General features: G+C 53.7%; 1 protein-coding gene across 1 annotated transcript; it reads right to left on the bottom strand.

Moving 5' to 3' along the window:
- chmp7 (charged multivesicular body protein 7) lies at positions 1-20846 on the bottom strand. The gene is given in 11 exon segments (XM_068023424.1): positions 1-1051; positions 2021-2212; positions 2542-2602; positions 3403-3501; positions 5534-5653; positions 6678-6726; positions 8281-8414; positions 11827-12012; positions 13813-13984; positions 20545-20677; positions 20680-20846. Coding segments are annotated over 11 exon segments (1323 nt in total). The 5' UTR covers positions 20801-20846; the 3' UTR covers positions 1-995.
- Between the last annotated feature and the right edge of the window lie 1342 nt (positions 20847-22188).

Below are 22188 nucleotides of genomic sequence, written 5' to 3'. Positions count from 1 at the left end.
TTAAAAAAAAAAAATTCTTTATTTCAAATCAGACAAAAAAAGGATTCTGAATATTCTACAATCCCAAGTTTTAGCTAAGATGTTCACCAAAACAGACATTGACAAGTGCATTTATCACAAAGGCATCATACATTGAGCAGGACAAGAACTGAAGCTGCTGCCAGCTTGAGGGGAGAATTAATATTTCCGAGCTGGTCTTTCCAGGGTCCTGACAACCAGCCTCTCCCTCTTGGACAGTGCAAATCAGACACACAAACACAATTTACAAATGCAAGGAAAGACTCAATTAAAACAGGTGGAGGGATCTGTCCTGGAATCATGCTCCATTATTCAAGTGAAAATCAGATGTTTCTCCTGGGGAAATCTTTCGGACACTGAGGTGTAAAAGCATCATCATTTGAGCCTGGATTTTAATTGATCCCTCTGCTGTATATATGGCTCTTGGTTGCACTGGTAAGCTGACATGCCTCATTCTTCAAGCACTGGTTCTCTGAGTGCTGCTGTTGATAGCTTACTATGGGTGCACTGACAGCTAAACGTTTAGGCACAATCCCATCAAGAAACTCCATGTCCTGTGGATACGGTGATGTGAGCCCAGTATCGTCCTCAATGGTCTGTAGGATGGCTTGAGCTCAGTCTCCTGGTCCACCACAATGCTGACATCTGGCAGCAGCAATGGGCCCTTCAGATAGTCAGGAAGAGATGATCAAGGTCAGTTCAGGATCTATGAGTGAAACCTTGTCCTGAAAGAGCCAGAACCTGAAAAGCTCTCCTCTCCTCAGAATGGCCCGAGATACTTTTCACGAAAAACAATCCTCCGATTCGTCCCAGCTCCCAGGGCAAATCCAAGAGACTAAAACAGCGTCCTCAAGTACAACTGGCTGCAACCGTTACTGTCTGTTGCTTTCTCCCCACCCTCTGGGTTCTTTAAGACCAGAGAAAATTCTAGATATGTCCGAGTGGAGCAATTTGCTCAGTGCAGACTGCATCAGTGGTTATTGCGCGAGTTCTGGTGAGGCCGAGCTTTTTAAAGTTGCACCAGTTTGGAGACCTGAAAAAAGAAAAAGGCAATAATTTCAAGCAGGTTGTAAAAATACAACAAGCAGACGAGTCTGAGCAGATGCTGCGAAACCAGTACTCGCTTTTTGTCAAAGTGTCACAATCCCAAGTTTTATTCACGGTCCACCCTCCCAAAGTGCAACGACAGGACACCACAAGGTCCTGATTTGCATCACTGGGGTCGGGGGGCAGAGAAGTCCCCACAGGAAGGGAAATAAATGAACAGGACCAAACATTCTATGTTCAATTTCACACTGTATGTAAGCTGGGAAAAGCTGTCTCCCAGTAGCTCTGCCTCAGCTGGGAACCACCACCAAATCTAGCTGATCCAGGATCTACTAGAAAGAGCATGAATGGAGGGCTGGAGCCTCATGCAAGCAAAGGCTTTCTGGAGAGCTGCAGCTCAACAGAAAGGGGCACAGCTCCCTGATGGCCAATAACCAGCCAACTCCAACAACAGATTCCATTTCCACACCCAGAAGATGGAGCATTTAAAGGAGAGGAGAGTGGATGGATCGGAGTGTGTTCTGTGTATGGGGTACGATCCAATATTATTTTTATAGCTCTTTATTCCACCGAAGTGAGACAGGGGGAAGTAGCTCTTTACCGAGACATCACCAGGTCAGGCAATGCTTAGAGAATTAGTGTTGACATCAGAACTGGCAGCTCCAACACAGCGATATTCCTAAAAGGGTAAACGAGGTGGGCCAGGAATGGTAGAAGCTTCAAAACTAAATAGGAGACGGAGGGAGGGGCAGAGAGGGAGAGAGGAGTGAAAAGTGCAGATAGATTCGCCTCTGTTGTGTTGTCTTGCAGGACACAATGGCCCAGCACTTAGTCTGTGTTGGGTCACCCACGCAAGCCAGATGGCGGGATGAGGGGATGGGAGAAAAGAGATTTACTGAGAGACTTCAGTTCCTGAGCCTGCACCAGCTCTCCTTCAGCAAGGCTGCAGGTTTACCCGTGTCAGAGAGACTGAGCTTGCTGAGACCAGCTTCCAATTCACCATCCATAACCTCAGCTGCAGGCAGGTTAAAACTGGGTGATCCAGGGAGTGTTCTTGTTGGCACGTCTGGCAGCAGAAGAGTTTCCTCTGCTGTGTTTTCCAAGAGAGCATTCAACTCAGCTTCCAATTCATCTGTGTCCACGCCTCCTACACCAGAACGGATAAAGGCAACTATTAGCGGAGACAGCATCTACACATCAGGAATCCTCAGAAGTATCAGGATCCCACACTCTCACTCTAAGATATTAAACAGCTAAAAAGTGCGCTAACTTCACAGCAGGAGGGGAGAAAATAGCAACGGAAGAATTATAATTAAAAACAAATCAATTTGTAAGTTACTACTGAGTCTTTGCGTTCTGAAAGGATTTAGTTATAAAAGTTTAAAAATGTGTCTGGGTTAGCAAGGGCAGACAGAAATCCACTGCTTGAAGCAATTCTGCTTAATACTAATCATAGCACAAGTCTCCAAAACTCACCCAATGCATCAAGATTTTCACCGGCGAGCGTCTGGTTTATGTCATCCTGTGTTTCACAGAACTGAGAGAGAGAGAGAGAGAAATTATTAGATAATCCCCCAACTCAGTCCATTCAATAATCCAGCTCGAGCCAAACCTGCCTGGTCAATGATCCAGTGAGACCCAGTCCCGCCTGGTCAATGATCCAGTGAGACCCAGTCCCATCTGCTCAACGGTACAATGAGACTGAATACTATAGCCACTACTGCTCACTTAGTATAGAGAAAGGCCACTGCCCGTTCAGAAAGAACCACCTAACCATTCATGGCTTATTCTTTTAAAGAATAATCATTTTCAAATTCAGGGCCCTACAGCCTGTGCTAAAACTGTCCTCATTTCGGTGGAGTCTCTGGGTCCCTGACATAGATGACTCAAATGCAGCAGTTTATTTGCCACGGAGTTTAAACATTCACGATTCTAGTCTGCTGTTTTGATAGGCTGCCTGCTTACACTCCTTCTGTCCTGCAGTAAACATACTGAGGCTCACAGCTCCCTGCAATCCACCCCATCAGCAATGGAAACAACGCAAGCACAGAGATTTCACTATTACAACTGGGCCTTCCACCTTCAGCTGCTCACCCGCCTGCAACAACTGAGGACACCACAAACATTGGCCTATTTCACAATTTTCCTTGCGAGTAAGCTACGAACTCTCTCTCTCTTTCTCCTGCCTACACCCGCAGGAGGTGAAAATGCAGATTAGTGGACGAAATCCTTCAGGACCCATCTTCCAAGCCAAACAGGGCGTCACGATTTACTTCATCTTCTCTGCTCTATGTGTTCAAACTTGGTGTCTCAATAGACAATATAAAGCCCCCTTACCTGCTCAATCTGATCCATCAGGTTCTCCACTTTCTCCACACTGACATCTTTCATTGACTGTCTCAACGCTCCGAGCCCTGCCTGATAGGCCTCCATAACCTGGAAAACAGTCAGGCAAGAAGTGCTGAATTACTGTAACCGTCCTTTCAACAAGCTGCAAATGTATCACCCCCCCACCACTCATTGTGATGGGTGTCTAGTACACATTTGAACACCCACCTTCCTGCCTCCAATCTCTGTACAGTTTTCAACAATGCAGGCCAGAATGTCCAAGGCACAATTCCAGACCCACCTTTAGCTGCTTGATCTTTTTTTGGGGGTGGTGTTCCCTGGATTGTGGGGAGTGGGAGCGGGGATGGACAGTAGGGGATGCCAGGGTGCTAGTAACAATCTGGCTACGATTCTCGCACTGAAGTTGTGTGGACGTCTCAGGCAAGGACAATGTGGCCAATTGTGATGATTTTTCCCCATGAGTAAAGAGGGACAGCACCGATCAGGCCTCCTTGCAGCACACTGCATTGGGCAGAATGGGCTGTGGCGTCCTTTCTACAAAGACTCCATCAGATTTATGAAAACAACTTGTCCTTGAGCTTGTCCAGTAGCCCACATCGAGAAGCCGGAAAACATTGTGAAGAGAAATCAGACCAAGTTAAGAAAAGAAAGATGAGCAAATTGGGACAGGGCAGGACAATAAGACATGATACCCAAGCATAGTTAAACTCAACTCATCAGTAAGGACAAATGACATTCCCTTGCAGCCTGTGTAACCCCCCTCTCTCCTGAAGGTGCTACCACGACACGAGGGCGCTGCAGACTATTCGAGTTGAAGTCAGCTAACTCTGAACTGCTGTAGAATTGATCCGGTCGTGTTTCTTCCTGCTCCTGTACCATTACCTCCCCAAGGATCAATCCTTGGCTCCCTATTTCAAATCTACATGCTGCCCCTCGGAGACATCATTCAAAAGCGCAGCATCAGTTTTCACATGTATGCAAACAACACTCAACTTTACATCACTACCACTTCTCTCGACCCCCTCCACTGTGTCTCTGGTTTGTCACGCTGCTTGTATAACATCCAGTACTGGATAAGCAGTCATTGCTTCAATTAAATATTGGGGAAGACCGAAGCCATCGTCTTTCGTCCCTGCTACAAACTCCGTTCCTTGGCCACTGACTCCGTCCCTCTCCCTGGCAACTGACTGATGCTGAACCAGACTGTTCTCAACCTTGGTGTTTTATTTGACCCCGAGATGAGCTTCTGACCACACATCCATGCCATGACTAAAACCGCCTACTTCCACCTCCGTAACATCACCCACTCTGTCCCTGCCTCAGCTCATCTGCTGCTGAAACCTTCATTCATGCCTTTGTTATTTCTCGACTTGACTGTCCCAATGTACTCCTGGCCGGCCTCCCACATTCTACCCTCTGTAAATCTGTCATCCAAAACTCCAAACTGGCACTAAGCCCTGTGCTCACTAACCTACATTGGCTCCAGGTTATGCAATGCCTCCATTTTAAAACTCTCATCATCGTTTTCAGATCTTTCCATGGTCTTACCCTTCCCCATCTTAGCAATTTCCTACAACTCTCAGCTATCTGCGCTCCTCCAATTCTACCCTCGAGTGTCCCGGAGTTAAAATCACTCTGCCATCGGCAGTCGTGCTGCCTAGACCCTAAACTCTGGAATTCCCTCCCTGGACCTCTCCGCCTCTTTCTCCTCCTTAAAACCTCCCTCTTTGACCATTTAGTCACCTATCCTGACACGTCCTTATCTGGCTTGGTGTCGAATTTTGTTGAATAACACTCCTATGAAGCACCTTGAGCACGTTACCACATTAAAGGTGCTATATAAATGCAAGCCGTTGCTGATCAATGGCTCAGTTGCATTTACAAACACAGACACCAAGTCAGTCAAGCCGCATTTGTTTTCCAAAAACCACATGGAAGCAGCATAACGGTGCAAGTCATACAGGTTTGCAAAGAAGCAAACAAAGAGGGACATCATCACTTACACAAGTACAGAGAATATAACAGGATTTTCTTTGAAAACTAAGATTTCATACATCGGAACACTATTCTTTAGTAGTGAACTGCAAGATCAGAGAGGGGAGGCAAAAGCTTTCAATACCGTTTTGTCAGTCTGGGAGGAGTAGATGCGATCTAGGATGGTCTGAATGGTGTTGAGTTTATTGTCAATATTGGCCAGCTGCTTATCTGTCTTCCTCTTCATTCTCAGAGATTTCAGTGCCTTCGAAAGAAACAAGTAAAAGGTCACTTCATACATCCCAAGCATGTAGCAGCTAACTCACCGTGTGGCAGCAGCACCCCCTGCTCACACTATGATCATCATTCACAGCCTGCTGGCTATGGGATGAATCTGCTTTGAGCTGCTATTCACTGCTGCTCCTTCTTGCAATTCTCTCTCCAATGAAAGATACCACGGCAAGGAGGCAGCTTTATTCCACACAAGAGAACCACTGGCCCAGTAACATTTTTCACTCCTCTCTTTCTCAGTCTGACACATCTGTCAGGAGCTCAGCGCGGTGGGGAACTGCAGGTCTGTGTCCCACATTATGTGTTGCCGCTGGGCCTTGTACAAGGCGTTAAGTTGAGACCGAGGGACACGATCGTTACCAACGCAGCCATGAGGCCTACGTTTTGAAATGTGAAGCTCTGCCAGTGAATAAACTGTTTTGGCCTTTCCAGCATCAAGACAAACTATTCTTTTTTTTTTTAAAAAGAATCTCAACTTTGTCCCCTCTCCCACTCTTACCTGCAGCATCTGATTGGTTCTGGGGTTCGGATACCTTTCAGCTTCTCGTCCAAGTGGGCACCGCCACATCGAAATTTACAGCATAGAAAGATGCCATTTGGCCCTTCACACCCACACCAGCTGACAAGTAGCCAGGCAGCCTAATCCCACTTTGCAGGTCCCTTTTTCAAATGTTAATAAGGGTTTCTGCCTCTAATACTCTTTCAGATAGCGAGCCTAGACAGCAGCAGACCATAGAACTACGGAGAGCGAACCACAACAGACTTCAGTCTGGTACTCTGCCAGAGTCTGTACACGCTTGTCAGCTGGAGTCACTGGACAGTGATCAGGAACCTTGGAACATCTTCCTCCTACCTGAACAAAGTTGCTGTGCCCCAACTCACATTGGTTCTCTCCTCAGAGACCAGGATTAGGAACATGGGCCTAGCAACATAGATCAGCACCAAAGCAGCCTTCATGGTAGAATCGACTGGAAAGAGAATACACATCCTTTACTCACCAAATGCTTTTTCCCAGTTCTTAGATGGCTTCTTGCATCTTCCTTATATCTAGGAAGAAAAACATTTTTTTTTTGAAGGAAGGGGGATAATTATGCTGGCTGATTTCTTCTTTTGAAAACACACTGTGGGACCGTCTGGAGTAGGGTTTGAACCCTGAGCTTTTGAACATGAACGCTGCCACCGAGTCAAAGTCTAGGTCTGCCCTAGTCGGTGAGATGCAATTGAACTCATGCTCCCACACTGACTCTCACTCAGTGACCAAAGCTGACCAAAAGCAGTTACGTGGGCATTTCAAAAAGCAATGTGTTTGGCCAAGTCTCCCTTGGTCGAAAAAACACACGGACAACTTATCAAGATTCAGAGATGAAGGGATGACCCAAGGTGAAATACTGGAGGCCGCTGGTGCTTTCTGATATTGTACCTTGGGAAACCAAACAGTATCCTTTCCCCACCTCCGAACGTGATGTGAATCCCCCTCATGCCCCTTGTATTACCTGCTTCATTCAAAAGTCCCCCAGAGCAACAGTACTTATCAGGTAACTTCAATGTGTACAAGCAGGACTTTCGAATGGAGATGTAAGAATGTAAGAAACAGGAGCAGGGGTAGGCCATTCAACCCCTCACATCTGCCCTGCCATTCAATAAGATCATGGTTGATCTTCACAACTTCAACTCTGCTTCCCCATCCTATCCCCATATCTCGGAATTCCCTTAGTATGCAAACATCTATCGAACTCAGTCGTGAATATACTCAATTACAAGAGTATCCACTACCCTCTGGGGCACAGAATTCCAAAGATTCACAACCGATTGAATGAAGAAATTTCTCATCTCAGTCTGAATTGGCCAACCCCTTAGTCTGAGACTGTGACCCTCCCCAGTTCTAGATTCCACAGCCAGGGGATACATCCTTCTAGCATCTACCTTTCATATGTTTCAATGAAATCACCTCACATTCTTCCAAGTTTAGGGAATATAGGCCTAGTTTACTTAATCTCTCCTCATCTCAGCAGTTAGTCAAATGAACCTTCGTTGCACTCCCTCTCTCAGGCAAGCATAGCCTGCACCCAAAACTATCCCTCAGCAGCCTCTCTGTGTCCTCCTCACAGCTTACTTTCCCACCTTTGTCTGGTTAGCAAACTTGGATCCATTACACCTGGCCCCATATCAGTTGATCTCGATTGTAAATAGCTGAGGCCCAAGGATTGATCCTTGCTGTACCCCAGTAGTTACAGCCTGCCAACCCAAAAATGACCCATTTATTCCTACTCAATCCACACTAATATATTACTCCCAATTCCATGAGCCCTAATTTTGCCTAATAACCTCTTGTGTGGCACCTTATTGACTGCCTTTTGAAAACTCCCCCTGCTCATTACATCAGTAAAAACTCAAAACAAATCTGTATCTGCTGGATGAACACTGGGTAAAGGGTACACAAGAGGGCAGAGGTGAGTGAAGCAGGCAACAAGTTTCATGGGCTGACTTCACAGATTAAACACAAGGGCATGAAGTAACAACAGGTGAATGTTGCTGTGTGTCTGAAATACAATACTGAAAAGCAGCACTGCAATAGGAATGGTTTTCATTTTCTTCATGTACCTTTCAGTCTCCTGGGACAGTGTTTCCACTTTCTGTGTCAACGTCTTTTCACACTTAACCAGCTGGTACACCCCTACATCGATCTCAGTCACTCCTGAAACTTTGTTAGTGGGAGAGTGGCTGAACTTCACAATCTGCATGACAGGTTAAAAGGAAACGGTCAGTTTGGGCCACTCCAAAAAAAGTTCCAAGGTACAAAGCCACCCTAATCCACAAGCACATAGGCAGGCATTAAGAATGGAGGTCAACTGAGGGCTGATGACCTCACCATCACCTCCCTCAACTCCTCCACCGTCTCTAAACTATCAGATTGCGTATCCAGCATCCAGTACTGGATGAATGGAAATTTCCAATTAAATACTGGGAAGACTGAAGCCATTGTTTTCGGTCCCTGCTCTAAACTCTGTTCCCTAGCTAACAACTCCATCCCTCTCCCTGGCAACAGTCCAAGATTCAACCAAACTGTTTGCAATCTTGCTGTCACAACTGACCCCGAGATGAGCTTCCGACCACATATCCGTGCCATCACTAAGACCGCCTATTTCCACCTCCGGAACATCACCTGACTTCGCCCCTGTCCCAGCTCATCTGCTACTGAAACCCTCATCCATGCGTTCCTCACCTCTAGACTTGACTATTCCAATGCACTCCTAGCTGGTCTCCCACATTCTACCCTCCGTAAACTTGAGGTCATCCAAAACTCTGCCGCCCATGACTTAACTCGCTCTCAGTCCCGTTACCCTATCACCCGTGTGCTCGCTGTCCTACATTAGCTCCCAGTCAAGCAACATCATGATTTTAAAATGCTCATCCTTGTTTTCAAATCCCTCCATGGCCTCACCCCCTCCCGTATCTCTGTAATCTCCTCCAATCCCAAATCCTCCGAGATATCTGCACTCCTCTAATTCTGGCCTCTTGTAAATCCCTGATTTTCATTGCTCCACCATTGGTGACCATGCCTAGGCGCAAAGCTCTAGAATTCCCTCCCTGAACCCCTCTGCCTCTCAACCTCACTTTCCTCCTTTAAGACAATGCTTAAAACCTACAGACTTGACCAAGCTTTTGATCATTTGACCTACTATCTCCTCATGTGGTTCGGTGTCAAATTTTGTTTTGTAATGCTCCTGAGAAGCACCTTGGGACTTTTAAAGATTATAGGCGCTATATAAATATAAGCTGCTGCTGTACATTGTTGGGACAGTGTAGAGGGAGCTTTACTTAGCATCTAACCTGTGCGTTACCTGCCGTGGAAGTGTTTGATGGGACCGTGTAGAGAGTGCTTTACTCTGTATCTAATCCATGCTGTGCCTGATGGGGACAGTGTAGAGGGAGCTTTACTCTGTATCTAACCCCCGTGCCGTACCTGTCCTGGGGAGTGTTTGATGGGGACAGTGCAGAGGGAGCTTTACTCTGTATCTAACCCCCGTGCTGTACCTGGCCTGGGGAGTATTTTATGGGGACAGTGTAGAGGGAGCTTTACTCTGTATCTAACCCCCGTGCTGTACCTGTGCTGGGGAGTATTTGATGGGGACAGTGTAGAGGGAGATTTGCTGAATGTCGTTTCCAATCTGTGTAAAGCTTGTACGTTTTGATCCCTGCCGCTATCGGTTCTCCAGTTACTAGGCAGCTGGTCGAGCTTCCTTTCAGCTAATTCCACTGGTGCTGGGTTTCCAACAGCCTGTCCTGTCAACTGATTGGTCAAAACGCCATCCGGGGAGGAGGAGGGTACTCAAGTGGCATTGAAACAAACATGGATTCAACACACTGACAGTTGCCCCACTATATCCCACTGAGGGAGTGCCGCACTGTCAGAGGGTCAGTACTGAGGCTTAGCAAGAGCCCTCCTGAAGCCATTGATTGCTCGCTGGCACTGGGGGGGGGGCCCCCGCGGGCAAACGACTCGTCCCCTGGCACTGTCGAAAGAAATCTGAGGCCCGTTGCTGTTGTGCCATTCCGCCACTATGGGCATCACAGCCCAACCTGATTTCCCATCCCCTCCGCTCGAGGTCCACGCGCAGTTTCCAGTGGGAGACGCAGGGGCTGTGAGGGGTGGAGGGGGTTTACCAGATAGGGAGCAGGAGTGTGGACCACTGGCTGTTTCTCCTCTCCACGCCCCCCCCACCCCCAATCACATTTCATTATCCACACTGTCCTGAAGCCAAATGACACAGCGGGGGTGGGGGGGGGGGAATGAAGCTTGGAACAGGACACATTCCTGGACTTGCTGGTTCAGTGCCGCAACTGGAAGTGGCTGGGGCAGGAGAGAGGGGAGCAGTCAAAGTGGCAGGAGGAGCACGGGAAACTTAACCCTGCAATCGAGGAGTTCACAGGGAGAATCCCAAATTCCTGTCTTGAGAGGTGTCTTAATGGGGCCTCCCCACCAGAGGGCAGTGACGCTGTATAATTATCCTCTACAATGCAGAAAATATCAAACCTGTACCTGTCCTGGGAGTGTTTGATGGGGACAGTGTAGAGGGAGCTTTACTCTGTATCGAACCCCGTGCTGTACCTGTCCTGGGAGTGTTTGATGGGCACAGTGTAGAGGGAGCTTTACTCTGTATCTAACCCTGTGCTGTACCTGTCCTGGGAGTGTTTGATGGGGACAGTGTAGAGGGAGCTTTACTCTGTATCTAACCCCGTGCTGTACCTGTCCTGGGAGTGTTTGATGGGGACAGTGTAGAGGGAGCTTTACTCTGTATCTAACCCCGTGCTGTACCTGTCCTGGGAGTGTTTGATGGGACAGTGTAGAGGGAGCTTTACTCTGTATCTAACCCCGTGCTGTACCTGTCCTGGGAGTGTTTGATGGGGACAGTGTAGAGGGAGCTTTACTCTGTATCTAACCCCGCGCTGTACCTGTCCTGGGAGTGTTTGATGGGGACAGTGTAGAGGGAGCTTTACTCTGTATCTAACCCCGTGCTGTACCTGTCCTGGGAGTGTTTGATGGGACAGTGTAGAGGGAGCTTTCCCTCTTTTTTTTTTAGCGCTCCGCACTCCCGAGCCCCCTCGTCACCCACAGTGAGGGGCATCCCGGGGGCTTCGGCTACTCCTCTGCCTGTCGGCCTGTCCTGGGAGTGTTTGATGGGATAGTGTCGAGGGAGCTTTACTCTGTATCTAACCCCGTTTTTTCTTCTTTTTGAGGGTGCTTTACTCTGTATCTAACCTGCTTTTTTTTGGTAGAGAGAGCTGTCCTCTGTATCTAACCAATGCTGTACTTGTCCTGGTAGCGTTTGATGCAACAGTATAGAGACAGCTTTAGTCATAGAGACAGAGAGATACAGCACCGAAACAGGCCCTTTGGCCCACTGAGTCCGTGCCAACTATCAACCACCCATTTATACTAATCCTTCATTAATCCCATTTTCCCTCTCGCATTCCCACCTTCCCTCAATTCTCCTATCACCTACCTAGCAATTTTTATTTTTTACAACGGCCAATTTCCCTATCAATCCACAAGTCTTGGGCATGTGGGAGGAAACTGGAGCACACGGAGGAAAGCCACCTCTACCCCCACCACTGCTCAGGCCTGTCACATGGGCACACACTCACCTTATCGCCATCGATTTCAGCCACAGTGACTCTCTTTTCTTTTTGGAGCTGCAGCAGACACAGACAGAAAGTCTTCTCATCGTTACACACACTCTGACACACCTCCTGCAGCCTTGCAAAGGCGACCACGGGATGCGATGACTCCAGGTAATTCTGACAGAGCTGCAAAACCTCAGCGGCCTTTTCCTGGGGACGCAAAGCATGAAAATCAGATTTCTGCGGGTGCGTCTGGGGTTAAAAGGTACAGTGCTGAAACTGTGCACAGAAAATCCTGAAAGGCACGATACATGGCTGCATCTTCCCATTTGTGCTTGCTACAACAGGATGAAGCAGAGTGCAACTTAAATTATGGAAAAGGGGGGGAAAAAAAACACCTTGGGCTGGGTTTGTACCTTCCCCAATCTCATCGTGACCCTCAGATGGAAGAAGAATTAGAAGAATAATTGCTGCCATTTCAGCAATGGGTGCTGCGGGTGAGAGAGATTTTAAACACCGTTTGCACCCAGCAGTATTATGGATTGTTTTACTCCCTGGCTGGACTAGAGCCTCGGAAAAGCATTTTGTGTAAAGCAAGAAGAATGTAGCAGTGGTTCTCAGGTCTGTCACTGGAGGCACCAATGATGAAAGCACTTTGAGATCTTGCGTCAATGCCCCAGGCAGTCAGACTGCCAACTTCACTCCTGAGGTAGCGCTTGATGGGAATGTGGAGGGAGTTAATGCACAGTCCGAACTACAAAGCATTACTGCAACAGTGAAAGCATAACAGCACACAAAAATGCCTGTGGAAACCACACATTTACTTCCCACACTCTTGTACTGCCTTAGCAACCGGAAGCATATCGACAGCTACTGCTGTTCACTCAAGATATTTGTTACAGAACACAAAAATTGTTGGTTGCAATGAGGGGCTTTTAAAATCAAAAATAATTCAGCGTTTATAATCTTAGGACTGCGCACACTTCTTTTTGCGTCACTGTGTTCCTGTATCACGCTTTTATTAACACCTGAATGCTGCCAAATCAGAATTGGTGATGCTGCTGGGGACAGGAGTTCACATTTGAGTCGGGGCAAAGGTACAAGTTCAGAGGGTATTCAGGCATCAACATGCCCAGTTCTCCGAGGATGTAACATCTCCTCCCATACAGTCAGACCCCAACACCTGCAAACGCTCCCAAACCCCAGACCCTCTGTGAATTGCCACTGCATCCACCCTGTCTGTGCAGAGACCTGTACCCCAAATGTCCCAGTGTGTTGTCGTGCTCTGACCCCACTGCCTATTCTCACACCTCTCTGCCACCTCTTCCCAATGCTCCTAGTCCCCAACTAGCCCTCCCATACCCCAAATGCCCTCAATTGTGTTCGAGTCACCGATTTCACTGTCACAGCAATAGGAGGCCATTCAGCCCCTCAAGCCTGTTCCGCCACTTAATCAGATCATAGCTGATCTCTGATGCATTTGCGCCACATTCCTTGATATCCTAATGCATCATGTCTACTGCAGCACAGGAGATCCGCTTGTAGAGATGTCCTGGAGTGACTAGCACTGACTCCCTTGCCTGATGGTACATTCTATTGGGAGGGGTTATGGGTGGTGGCCTCACACAAGTGCCCACTCTTCATGTGGGATCTTAGAGAATAAGATTCAGCAGGCGACTGGAGTGTCGGGACATCAAGCAATCCTGATTCTGTCCTTACCCAACATCTGAAATGGGTTACGGGATAGCGAGCAGGAGTAAGAACCCTGGTTCAATTGATCCTCATTTAACCCATGGCACGGAGGACAATTATTGTTCTGCTGTGTCAGGTCAAATGGCCTCCTCCTGTGTTGTAAGCATTCTATTCTACGATACGCTACTCTCTCGAGTTAAGTCTCACACCTTTCATAGTTATGAAAAATAAAGTGGGATATTGAGGAATGCTGATCACCTTCACTACACTGAGGAATACAGCTGGTTATCACTGTATCCAGAATGGATTTAATCTCACCTTAATACGCTCGACAATGACATATGGTTCATCCGGTGAAACTGTGTTGTTCCCCAGAAGCGAGGATAGCGTCCACTTCAGGGGTTTGATCAGAAACAAGCCCACACTCCAGGCCAGCCAGCCGGCATCCACACTTGCTGCAAAACCCGACTCCTTCTGAATCAGCCCTCGTCTTCGGAGTAAAGCACAGGTTGGACAGCAGAGTCAGAATATACAAGATAGTCAGACAAGCACCAAACTAGCAGACAGTACATTAGTAAACTGTGCAATTTCGAGGGGGGGAGGGGGGGAAAAGAGAGAGAGGTAAGTGGGGGGGGGGGGGGGGGGGGGAGAAGAGGGAAGCGGGGGGGAGGGGGGAAGAGAGAGGGAAGCGGAGGGGTGGGGGGGGGAGTGAGAGGGAAACGGAGGGGGGAGGAGAGAGAGAGGGAAGCGGGGGGGGGGAAGAGAGAGAGAGAGGGAAGCGGAGGGGGAAGAGAGAGGGAAGCGGAGGGGTGGGGGGGGGGAGTGGGAGGGAAACGGAGGGGGGGGAAGAGAGAGGGAAGCGGGGGGGGAAAGAGAGAGAGAGAGGGAAGCGGAGGGGGAAGAGAGGGGGAAGCGGAGGGGGAAGAGAGGGGGAAGCGGAGGGGGAAGAGAGGGGGAAGCGGAGGGGGAAGCGGAGGGGGAAGCGGAGGGGGAAGCGGAGGGGGAAGAGAGGGGGAAGAGAGGGGGAAGAGAGGGGGAAGAGAGGGGGAAGCGGAGGGGGAAGAGAGAGGGAAGCGGAGGGGGAAGAGAGAGGGAAGCGGAGGGGGAAGAGAGAGGGAAGCGGAGGGGGAAGAGAGAGGGAAGCGGAGGGGGAAGAGAGAGGGAAGCGGAGGGGGAAGAGAGAGAGAGAGGGAAGCGGAGGGGGAAGAGAGAGAGAGAGGGAAGCGGAGGGGGAAGAGAGAGGGAAGCGGAGGGGTGGGGGGGGGAGTGGGAGGGAAACGGAGGGGGAGGAGAGAGAGAGGGAAGCGGGGGGGGGGAAGAGAGAGAGAGAGGGAAGCGGGGGGGGAAGAGAGAGGGAAGCGGAGGGGTGGGGGGGGGAGTGGGAGGGAAACGGAGGGGGGGGAAGAGAGAGGGAAGCGGGGGGGGAAAGAGAGAGAGAGAGGGAAGCGGAGGGGGAAGAGAGGGGGAAGCGGAGGGGGAAGAGAGGGGGAAGCGGAGGGGGAAGAGAGGGGGAAGCGGAGGGGGAAGAGAGAGGGAAGCGGAGGGGGAAGAGAGAGGGAAGCGGAGGGGGAAGAGAGAGGGAAGCGGAGGGGGAAGAGAGAGGGAAGCGGAGGGGGAAGAGAGAGGGAAGCGGAGGGGGAAGAGAGAGGGAAGCGGAGGGGGAAGAGAGAGGGAAGCGGAGGGGGAAGAGAGAGGGAAGCGGAGGGGGAAGAGAGAGGGAAGCGGAGGGGGAAGAGAGAGGGAAGCGGAGGGGGAAGAGAGAGGGAAGCGGAGGGGGAAGAGAGAGGGAAGCGGAGGGGGAAGAGAGAGGGAAGCGGAGGGGGAAGAGAGAGGGAAGCAGAGAGGGAAGCGGAGGGGGAAGAGAGAGGGAAGCGGAGGGGGAAGAGAGAGGGAAGCGGAGGGGGAAGAGAGAGGGAAGCGGAGGGGGAAGAGAGAGGGAAGCGGAGGGGGAAGAGAGAGGGAAGCGGAGGGGGAAGAGAGAGGGAAGCGGAGGGGGAAGAGAGAGCGAAGCGGAGGGGGAAGAGAGAGCGAAGCGGAGGGGGAAGAGAGAGCGAAGCGGAGGGGGAAGAGAGAGCGAAGCGGAGGGGGAAGAGAGAGGGAAGCGGAGGGGGAAGAGAGAGGGAAGCGGAGGGGGAAGAGAGAGGGAAGCGGAGGGGGTAGAGAGAGGGAAGCGGAGGGGGAAGAGAGAGGGAAGCGGAGGGGGAAGAGAGAGGGAAGCGGAGGGGGAAGAGAGAGGGAAGCGGAGGGGGAAGAGAGAGGGAAGCGGAGGGGGAAGAGAGAGGGAAGCGGAGGGGGAAGAGAGAGGGAAGCGGAGGGGGAAGAGAGAGGGAAGCGGAGGGGGAAGAGAGAGGGAAGCGGAGGGGGGAAGAGAGAGGGAAGCGGAGGGGGAAGAGAGAGGGAAGCGGAGGGGGAGAGACAGAGGGAAGCGGAGGGGGAAGAGACAGAGGGAAGCGGAGGGGGAAGAGACAGAGGGAAGCGGAGGGGGGGGAGACAGAGGGAAGCGGAGGGGGGGGAGACAGAGGGAAGCGGAGGGGGGGGGAGACAGAGGGAAGCGGAGGGGGGAGAGACAGAGGGAAGCGGAGGGGGGGAAGAGACAGAGGGAAGCGGAGGGGGGGAAGAGACAGAGGGAAGCGGAGGGGGGGAAGAGACAGAGGGAAGCGGAGGGGGGGAAGAGACAGAGGGAAGCGGAGGGGGGGAAGAGACAGAGGGAAGCGGAGGGGGGGAAGAGACAGAGGGAAGCGGAGGGGGGGAGAGACAGAGGGAAGCGGAGGGGGGGAAGAGACAGAGGGAAGCGGAGGGGGGGGAAGAGACAGAGGGAAGCGGAGGGGGGGAGAGACAGAGGGAAGCGGAGGGGGGGGAGACAGAGGGAAGCGGAGGGGGGGGAGACAGAGGGAAGCGGAGGGGGGGGGAGACAGAGGGAAGCGGAGGGGGGGGAGACAGAGGGAAGCGGAGGGGGGGGAGACAGAGGGAAGCGGAGGGGGGGGGAGACAGAGGGAAGCGGAGGGGGGGGGAGACAGAGGGAAGCGGAGGGGGGGGAGACAGAGGGAAGCGGAGGGGGGGGAGACAGAGGGAAGCGGAGGGGGGGGAGACAGAGGGAAGCGGAGGGGGGGGAGACAGAGGGAAGCGGAGGGGGGGGAGACAGAGGGAAGCGGAGGGGGGGGAGACAGAGGGAAGCGGAGGGGGGGGAGACAGAGGGAAGCGGAGGGGGGGGAGACAGAGGGAAGCGGAGGGGGGGGAGACAGAGGGAAGCGGAGGGGGGGGGAGACAGAGGGAAGCGGAGGGGGGGGGAGACAGAGGGAAGCGGAGGGGGGGGAGACAGAGGGAAGCGGAGGGGGGGGAGACAGAGGGAAGCGGAGGGGGGGGAGACAGAGGGAAGCGGAGGGGGGGGAGACAGAGGGAAGCGGAGGGGGGGGGAGACAGAGGGAGCGGAGGGGGGGGAGACAGAGGGAAGCGGAGGGGGGGGAGACAGAGGGAAGCGGAGGGGGGGGAGACAGAGGGAAGCGGAGGGGGGGGGAGACAGAGGGAAGCGGAGGGGGGGGAGACAGAGGGAAGCGGAGGGGGGGGAGACAGAGGGAAGCGGAGGGGGGGGAGACAGAGGGAAGCGGAGGGGGGGGGAGACAGAGGGAAGCGGAGGGGGGGGGAGACAGAGGGAAGCGGAGGGGGGGGGAGACAGAGGGAAGCGGAGGGGGGGGGAGACAGAGGGAAGCGGAGGGGGGGAGACAGAGGGAAGCGGAGGGGGGGGAGACAGAGGGAAGCGGAGGGGGGGGAGACAGAGGGAAGCGGAGGGGGGGGAGACAGAGGGAAGCGGAGGGGGGGGAGACAGAGGGAAGCGGAGGGGGGGGAGACAGAGGGAAGCGGAGGGGGGGGAGACAGAGGGAAGCGGAGGGGGGGAGACAGAGGGAAGCGGAGGGGGGGGAGACAGAGGGAAGCGGAGGGGGGGGAGACAGAGGGAAGCGGAGTGGGGGGGGAGACAGAGGGAAGCGGAGGGGGGGGAGACAGAGGAAGCGGAGGGGGGGGAGACAGAGGGAAGCGGAGGGGGGGGAGACAGAGGGAAGCGGAGGGGGGGGAGACAGAGGGAAGCGGAGGGGGGGGAGACAGAGGGAAGCGGAGGGGGGGGAGACAGAGGGAAGCGGAGGGGGGGGAGACAGAGGGAAGCGGAGGGGGGGGAGACAGAGGGAAGCGGAGGGGGGGGAGACAGAGGGAAGCGGAGGGGGGGAGACAGAGGGAAGCGGAGGGGGGGAGACAGAGGGAAGCGGAGGGGGGGGAGACAGAGGGAAGCGGAGGGGGGGGAGACAGAGGGAAGCGGAGGGGGGGGAGACAGAGGGAAGCGGAGGGGGGGAGACAGAGGGAAGCGGAGGGGGGGGAGACAGAGGGAAGCGGAGGGGGGGGAGACAGAGGGAAGCGGAGGGGGGGGAGGACAGAGGGAAGCGGAGGGGGGGAGACAGAGGAAGCGGAGGGGGGGGAGACAGAGGGAAGCGGAGGGGGGGGAGACAGAGGGAAGCGGAGGGGGGGGGAGACAGAGGGAAGCGGAGGGGGGGGAGACAGAGGGAAGCGGAGGGGGGGAGACAGAGGGAAGCGGAGGGGACTAAGGGGGGGAGACAGAGGGAAGCGGAGGGGGGGGAGACAGAGGAAGCGGAGGGGGTGGAGACAGAGGGAAGCGGAGGGGGGGGCGGGGAAGAGTGACGTGGGGGTGGGGGGAAGAGTGACGTGGGGGTTGGGGGGGCAAGAGTGACGTGGGGGTTGGGGGGCAAGAGTGACGTGGGGGTTGGGGGGCAAGAGTGACGTGGGGGTTGGGGGGCAAGAGTGACGTGGGGGTTGGGGGCAAGAGTGACGTGGGGGTTGGGGGGCAAGAGTGACGTGGGGGTTGGGGGGCAAGAGTGACGTGGGGGTTGGGGGGCAAGAGTGACGTGGGGGTTGGGGGGCAAGAGTGACGTGGGGGTTGGGGGCAAGAGTGACGTGGGGTTGGGGGGCAAGAGTGACGTGGGGGTTGGGGGCAAGAGTGACGTGGGGGTTGGGGGCAAGAGTGACGTGGGGGTTGGGGGGCAAGAGTGACGTGGGGGTTGGGGGGCAAGAGTGACGTGGGGGTTGGGGGGCAAGAGTGACGTGGGGGTTGGGGGGCAAGAGTGACGTGGGGGTTGGGGGGCAAGAGTGACGTGGGGGTTGGGGGGCAAGAGTGACGTGGGGGTTGGGGGAAGAGTGACGTGGGGGTTGGGGGGAAGAGTGACGTGGGGGTTGGGGGGAAGAGTGACGTGGGGGTTGGGGGAAGAGTGACGTGGGGGTTGGGGGGAAGAGTGACGTGGGGGTTGGGGGGAAGAGTGACGTGGGGGTTGGGGGGAAGAGTGACGTGGGGGTTGGGGGGAAGAGTGACGTGGGGGTTGGGGGAAGAGTGACGTGGGGGTTGGGGGGAAGAGTGACGTGGGGGTTGGGGGGAAGAGTGACGTGGGGGTTGGGGGGAAGAGTGACGTGGGGGTTGGGGGGAAGAGTGACGTGGGGGTTGGGGGAAGAGTGACGTGGGGGTTGGGGGGAAGAGTGACGTGGGGGAGAGGACGTGGGGTTGGGGGAAGAGTGACGTGGGGGTTGGGGGAAGAGTGACGTGGGGGTTGGGGGGAAGAGTGACGTGGGGGTTGGGGGGAAGAGTGACGTGGGGGTTGGGGGGAAGAGTGACGTGGGGGTTGGGGGAAGAGTGACGTGGGGGTTGGGGGAGAGTGACGGGGGGTTGGGGGAAGAGTGACGTGGGGGTTGGGGGGAAGAGTGACGTGGGGTTGGGGGGAAGAGTGACGTGGGGGTTGGGGGGAAGAGTGACGTGGGGGTTGGGGGGAAGAGTGACGTGGGGGTTGGGGGGAAGAGTGACGTGGGGTTGGGGGGAAGAGTGACGTGGGGGTTGGGGGGAAGAGTGACGTGGGGGTTGGGGGGAAGAGTGACGTGGGGGTTGGGGGAAGAGTGACGTGGGGGTTGGGGAAGAGTGACGTGGGGGTTGGGGGGAAGAGTGACGTGGGGGTTGGGGGAAGAGTGACGTGGGGGTTGGGGGAAGAGTGACGTGGGGGTTGGGGGGAAGAGTGACGTGGGGGTTGGGGGGAAGAGTGACGTGGGGGTTGGGGGAAGAGTGACGTGGGGGTTGGGGGGAAGAGTGACGTGGGGGTTGGGGGGAAGAGTGACGTGGGGGTTGGGGGGAAGAGTGACGTGGGGGTTGGGGGGAAGAGTGACGTGGGGGTTGGGGGGAAGAGTGACGTGGGGGTTGGGGGAAGAGTGACGTGGGGGTTGGGGGGAAGAGTGACGTGGGGGTTGGGGGAAGAGTGACGTGGGGGTTGGGGGGAAGAGTGACGTGGGGGTTGGGGGGAAGAGTGACGTGGGGGTTGGGGGAAGAGTGACGTGGAGGGTTGGGGGGAAAGAGTGACGTGGGGGTTGGGGGAAGAGTGACGTGGGGGTTGGGGGGAAGAGTGACGTGGGGGTTGGGGGGAAGAGTGACGTGGGGGTTGGGGGGGAAGAGTGACGTGGGGGTTGGGGGGGAAGAGTGACGTGGGGTTGGGGGGGGAAGAGTGACGTGGGGGTTGGGGGGGGAAGAGTGACGTGGGGGTTGGGGGGGGAAAGAGTGACGTGGGGGTTGGGGGGGGAAAGAGTGACGTGGGGGTTGGGGGGGGAAAGAGTGACGTGGGGGTTGGGGGGGGGAAGAGTGACGTGGGGGTTGGGGGGGAAGAGTGACGTGGGGGTTGGGGGGGGAAGAGTGACGTGGGGGTTGGGGGGGGAAGAGTGACGTGGGGGTTGGGGGGGGGAAGAGTGACGTGGGGGTTGGGGGGGAAAGAGTGACGTGGGGGTTGGGGGGGGAAGAGTGACGTGGGGGGGGAGAAGAGTGACGTGGGGGGGGGAAGAGTGACGTGGGGGGGGGAAGAGTGACGTGGGGGGGGAAGAGTGACGTGGGGGGGGGGAAGAGTGACGTGGGGGGGGGAAGAGTGACGTGGGGGGGGGGGAAGAGTGACGTGGGGGGGGGGGGGAGGGGTGACCGGGGTGGGGGGGGGGGAGGAGACCGGGCGATTGAACCATAGGGACCATCACCTGGCCATGTCCTGCAACACCGTGCCCAGGCCCAGCGGCACCGCACCTTTCCTCTGGAACCAGGAGCCCAGCTCCCGCGGCCTGAAGCTGACTTGGCGCCGCCGAACCGCGGCCTCCAGGATCAGCGTCGTCAGAAGCCGAGCTTGGTGTCCCAGTCCGAGCAATTCACCTCGCGGTTCTGCTTAAAGGCCGAGAACAAGAAGGCCATGCGCTCATCGTCGCCCCAGTCCGGGCACTGCGGCTCCGGCTCCGACATGACCCCGCAGCGGCTCCGGCCGCAAACCAGCCCGAGGAGGCCTGTCAATCAGCCTGATAGACAGCGCCCTCCACCAATCAGCACCGCCCCACGGCCATCCCAACCAATCACAGCGGGAAGGGGGCGGGGCTTTATGTGTGCAACGTGCGGGTTTGGCCGGGAGGTGGCGACAAGGCACCGTTTTGAGAAGCTGCATTTATATAGTGGCTTTCACATTCTGCAGCCAATGTGAGCACAGCAAGCTCCCACATACAGCACTGTGAGAATGACCAGATCATTTGTTTTTAGTGATGTTGGCTGAGGGATAAATATTAGCCAAGTCACTGCGAATAACTCTCCTACTCTTCCAAATAGTGCTTTTACGCCCACCTGATAGTACAGAAGGGGACTCAGTTTAATGTCTCCTCTGAAAGATGGCACCTCCAGCCGTGCAGCACTCCCTCAACAATACAGAGAAAAGCAGGGCATCCTTCCATCTTTGATTAAAAGGAGAATTCCTGACTCTAATTTGGATTGGGCTTTGAACTCGTGACTTTGAGCTTGGGATCCAATAATTTGATTCTCAGTCCTCAAAGCTGAGGTGGGAGTGAGAGCTTCTTATCATTAAAGCTTGGCTGTTGAACTAAATTAGACAGCTCTTATAAAGAGCTAGAACAGGCAAGACAGACCGAATGGCGTCCTGCTGTCTTGATTCATTCAGACTGGTTTGAAAGGTCATTCCAGTGTCACCAACACTATAGCTCAGTCTGGCTGCATTTCAGAGGCTGAAAGGGAGCTAAACCCAAAAATAAAGAAAATCAAGATTGCAGGAATTTTTTTTAGTTTATTCCAAGAACACCATTAATGAAGAAATGTTACATTGTGCTCAACAATTCTTTCACTCCAGCACACTAAGCATGTCCATATTGGAAAAGGTGAACGCAGAGACATTCAGAACTTGTGATTTAAGGGAGGGAACTGTGAAACAAATAGCTCCATAAAATAGGGGATTCTTATTTATTCTGTCTCCTACATCACCTAATCTCACTCAAAGAATGATCAAAGTCCCAAAGAATGAAATGTTTACAACAAGATTAAGGACTAAACTATTGGCTAACGAAAGCAAAGTACAGCAGATGAATCAGCGCCTGTTGGGAGAACAGAAATAAAGCATTTTTATCGTGCCTTTCAGCCAATGAAGTACTTTTGCAGGCACTATTGTCATGTAGGAAATGTGGAAAACAATTTGCGCACAGCAAGCTCCCACAAACAGCAATATGATAACATGCTGATCTGTAACTTTATCGGAACTGTTAAAGAAAAGACATCCAAGCATAATCATAGGGTCTGAAAGGGGAGGGGGAATATATCTTAAAGTTGAAACAAAAACAGAGAGTCTGTATAGCGAA

Source organism: Heterodontus francisci, chromosome 47 (genome assembly GCF_036365525.1).
Source record: "Heterodontus francisci isolate sHetFra1 chromosome 47, sHetFra1.hap1, whole genome shotgun sequence".
Lineage (NCBI taxonomy): Eukaryota > Metazoa > Chordata > Chondrichthyes > Heterodontiformes > Heterodontidae > Heterodontus > Heterodontus francisci.
This window is presented reverse-complemented; position numbering and strand designations above follow the sequence as displayed.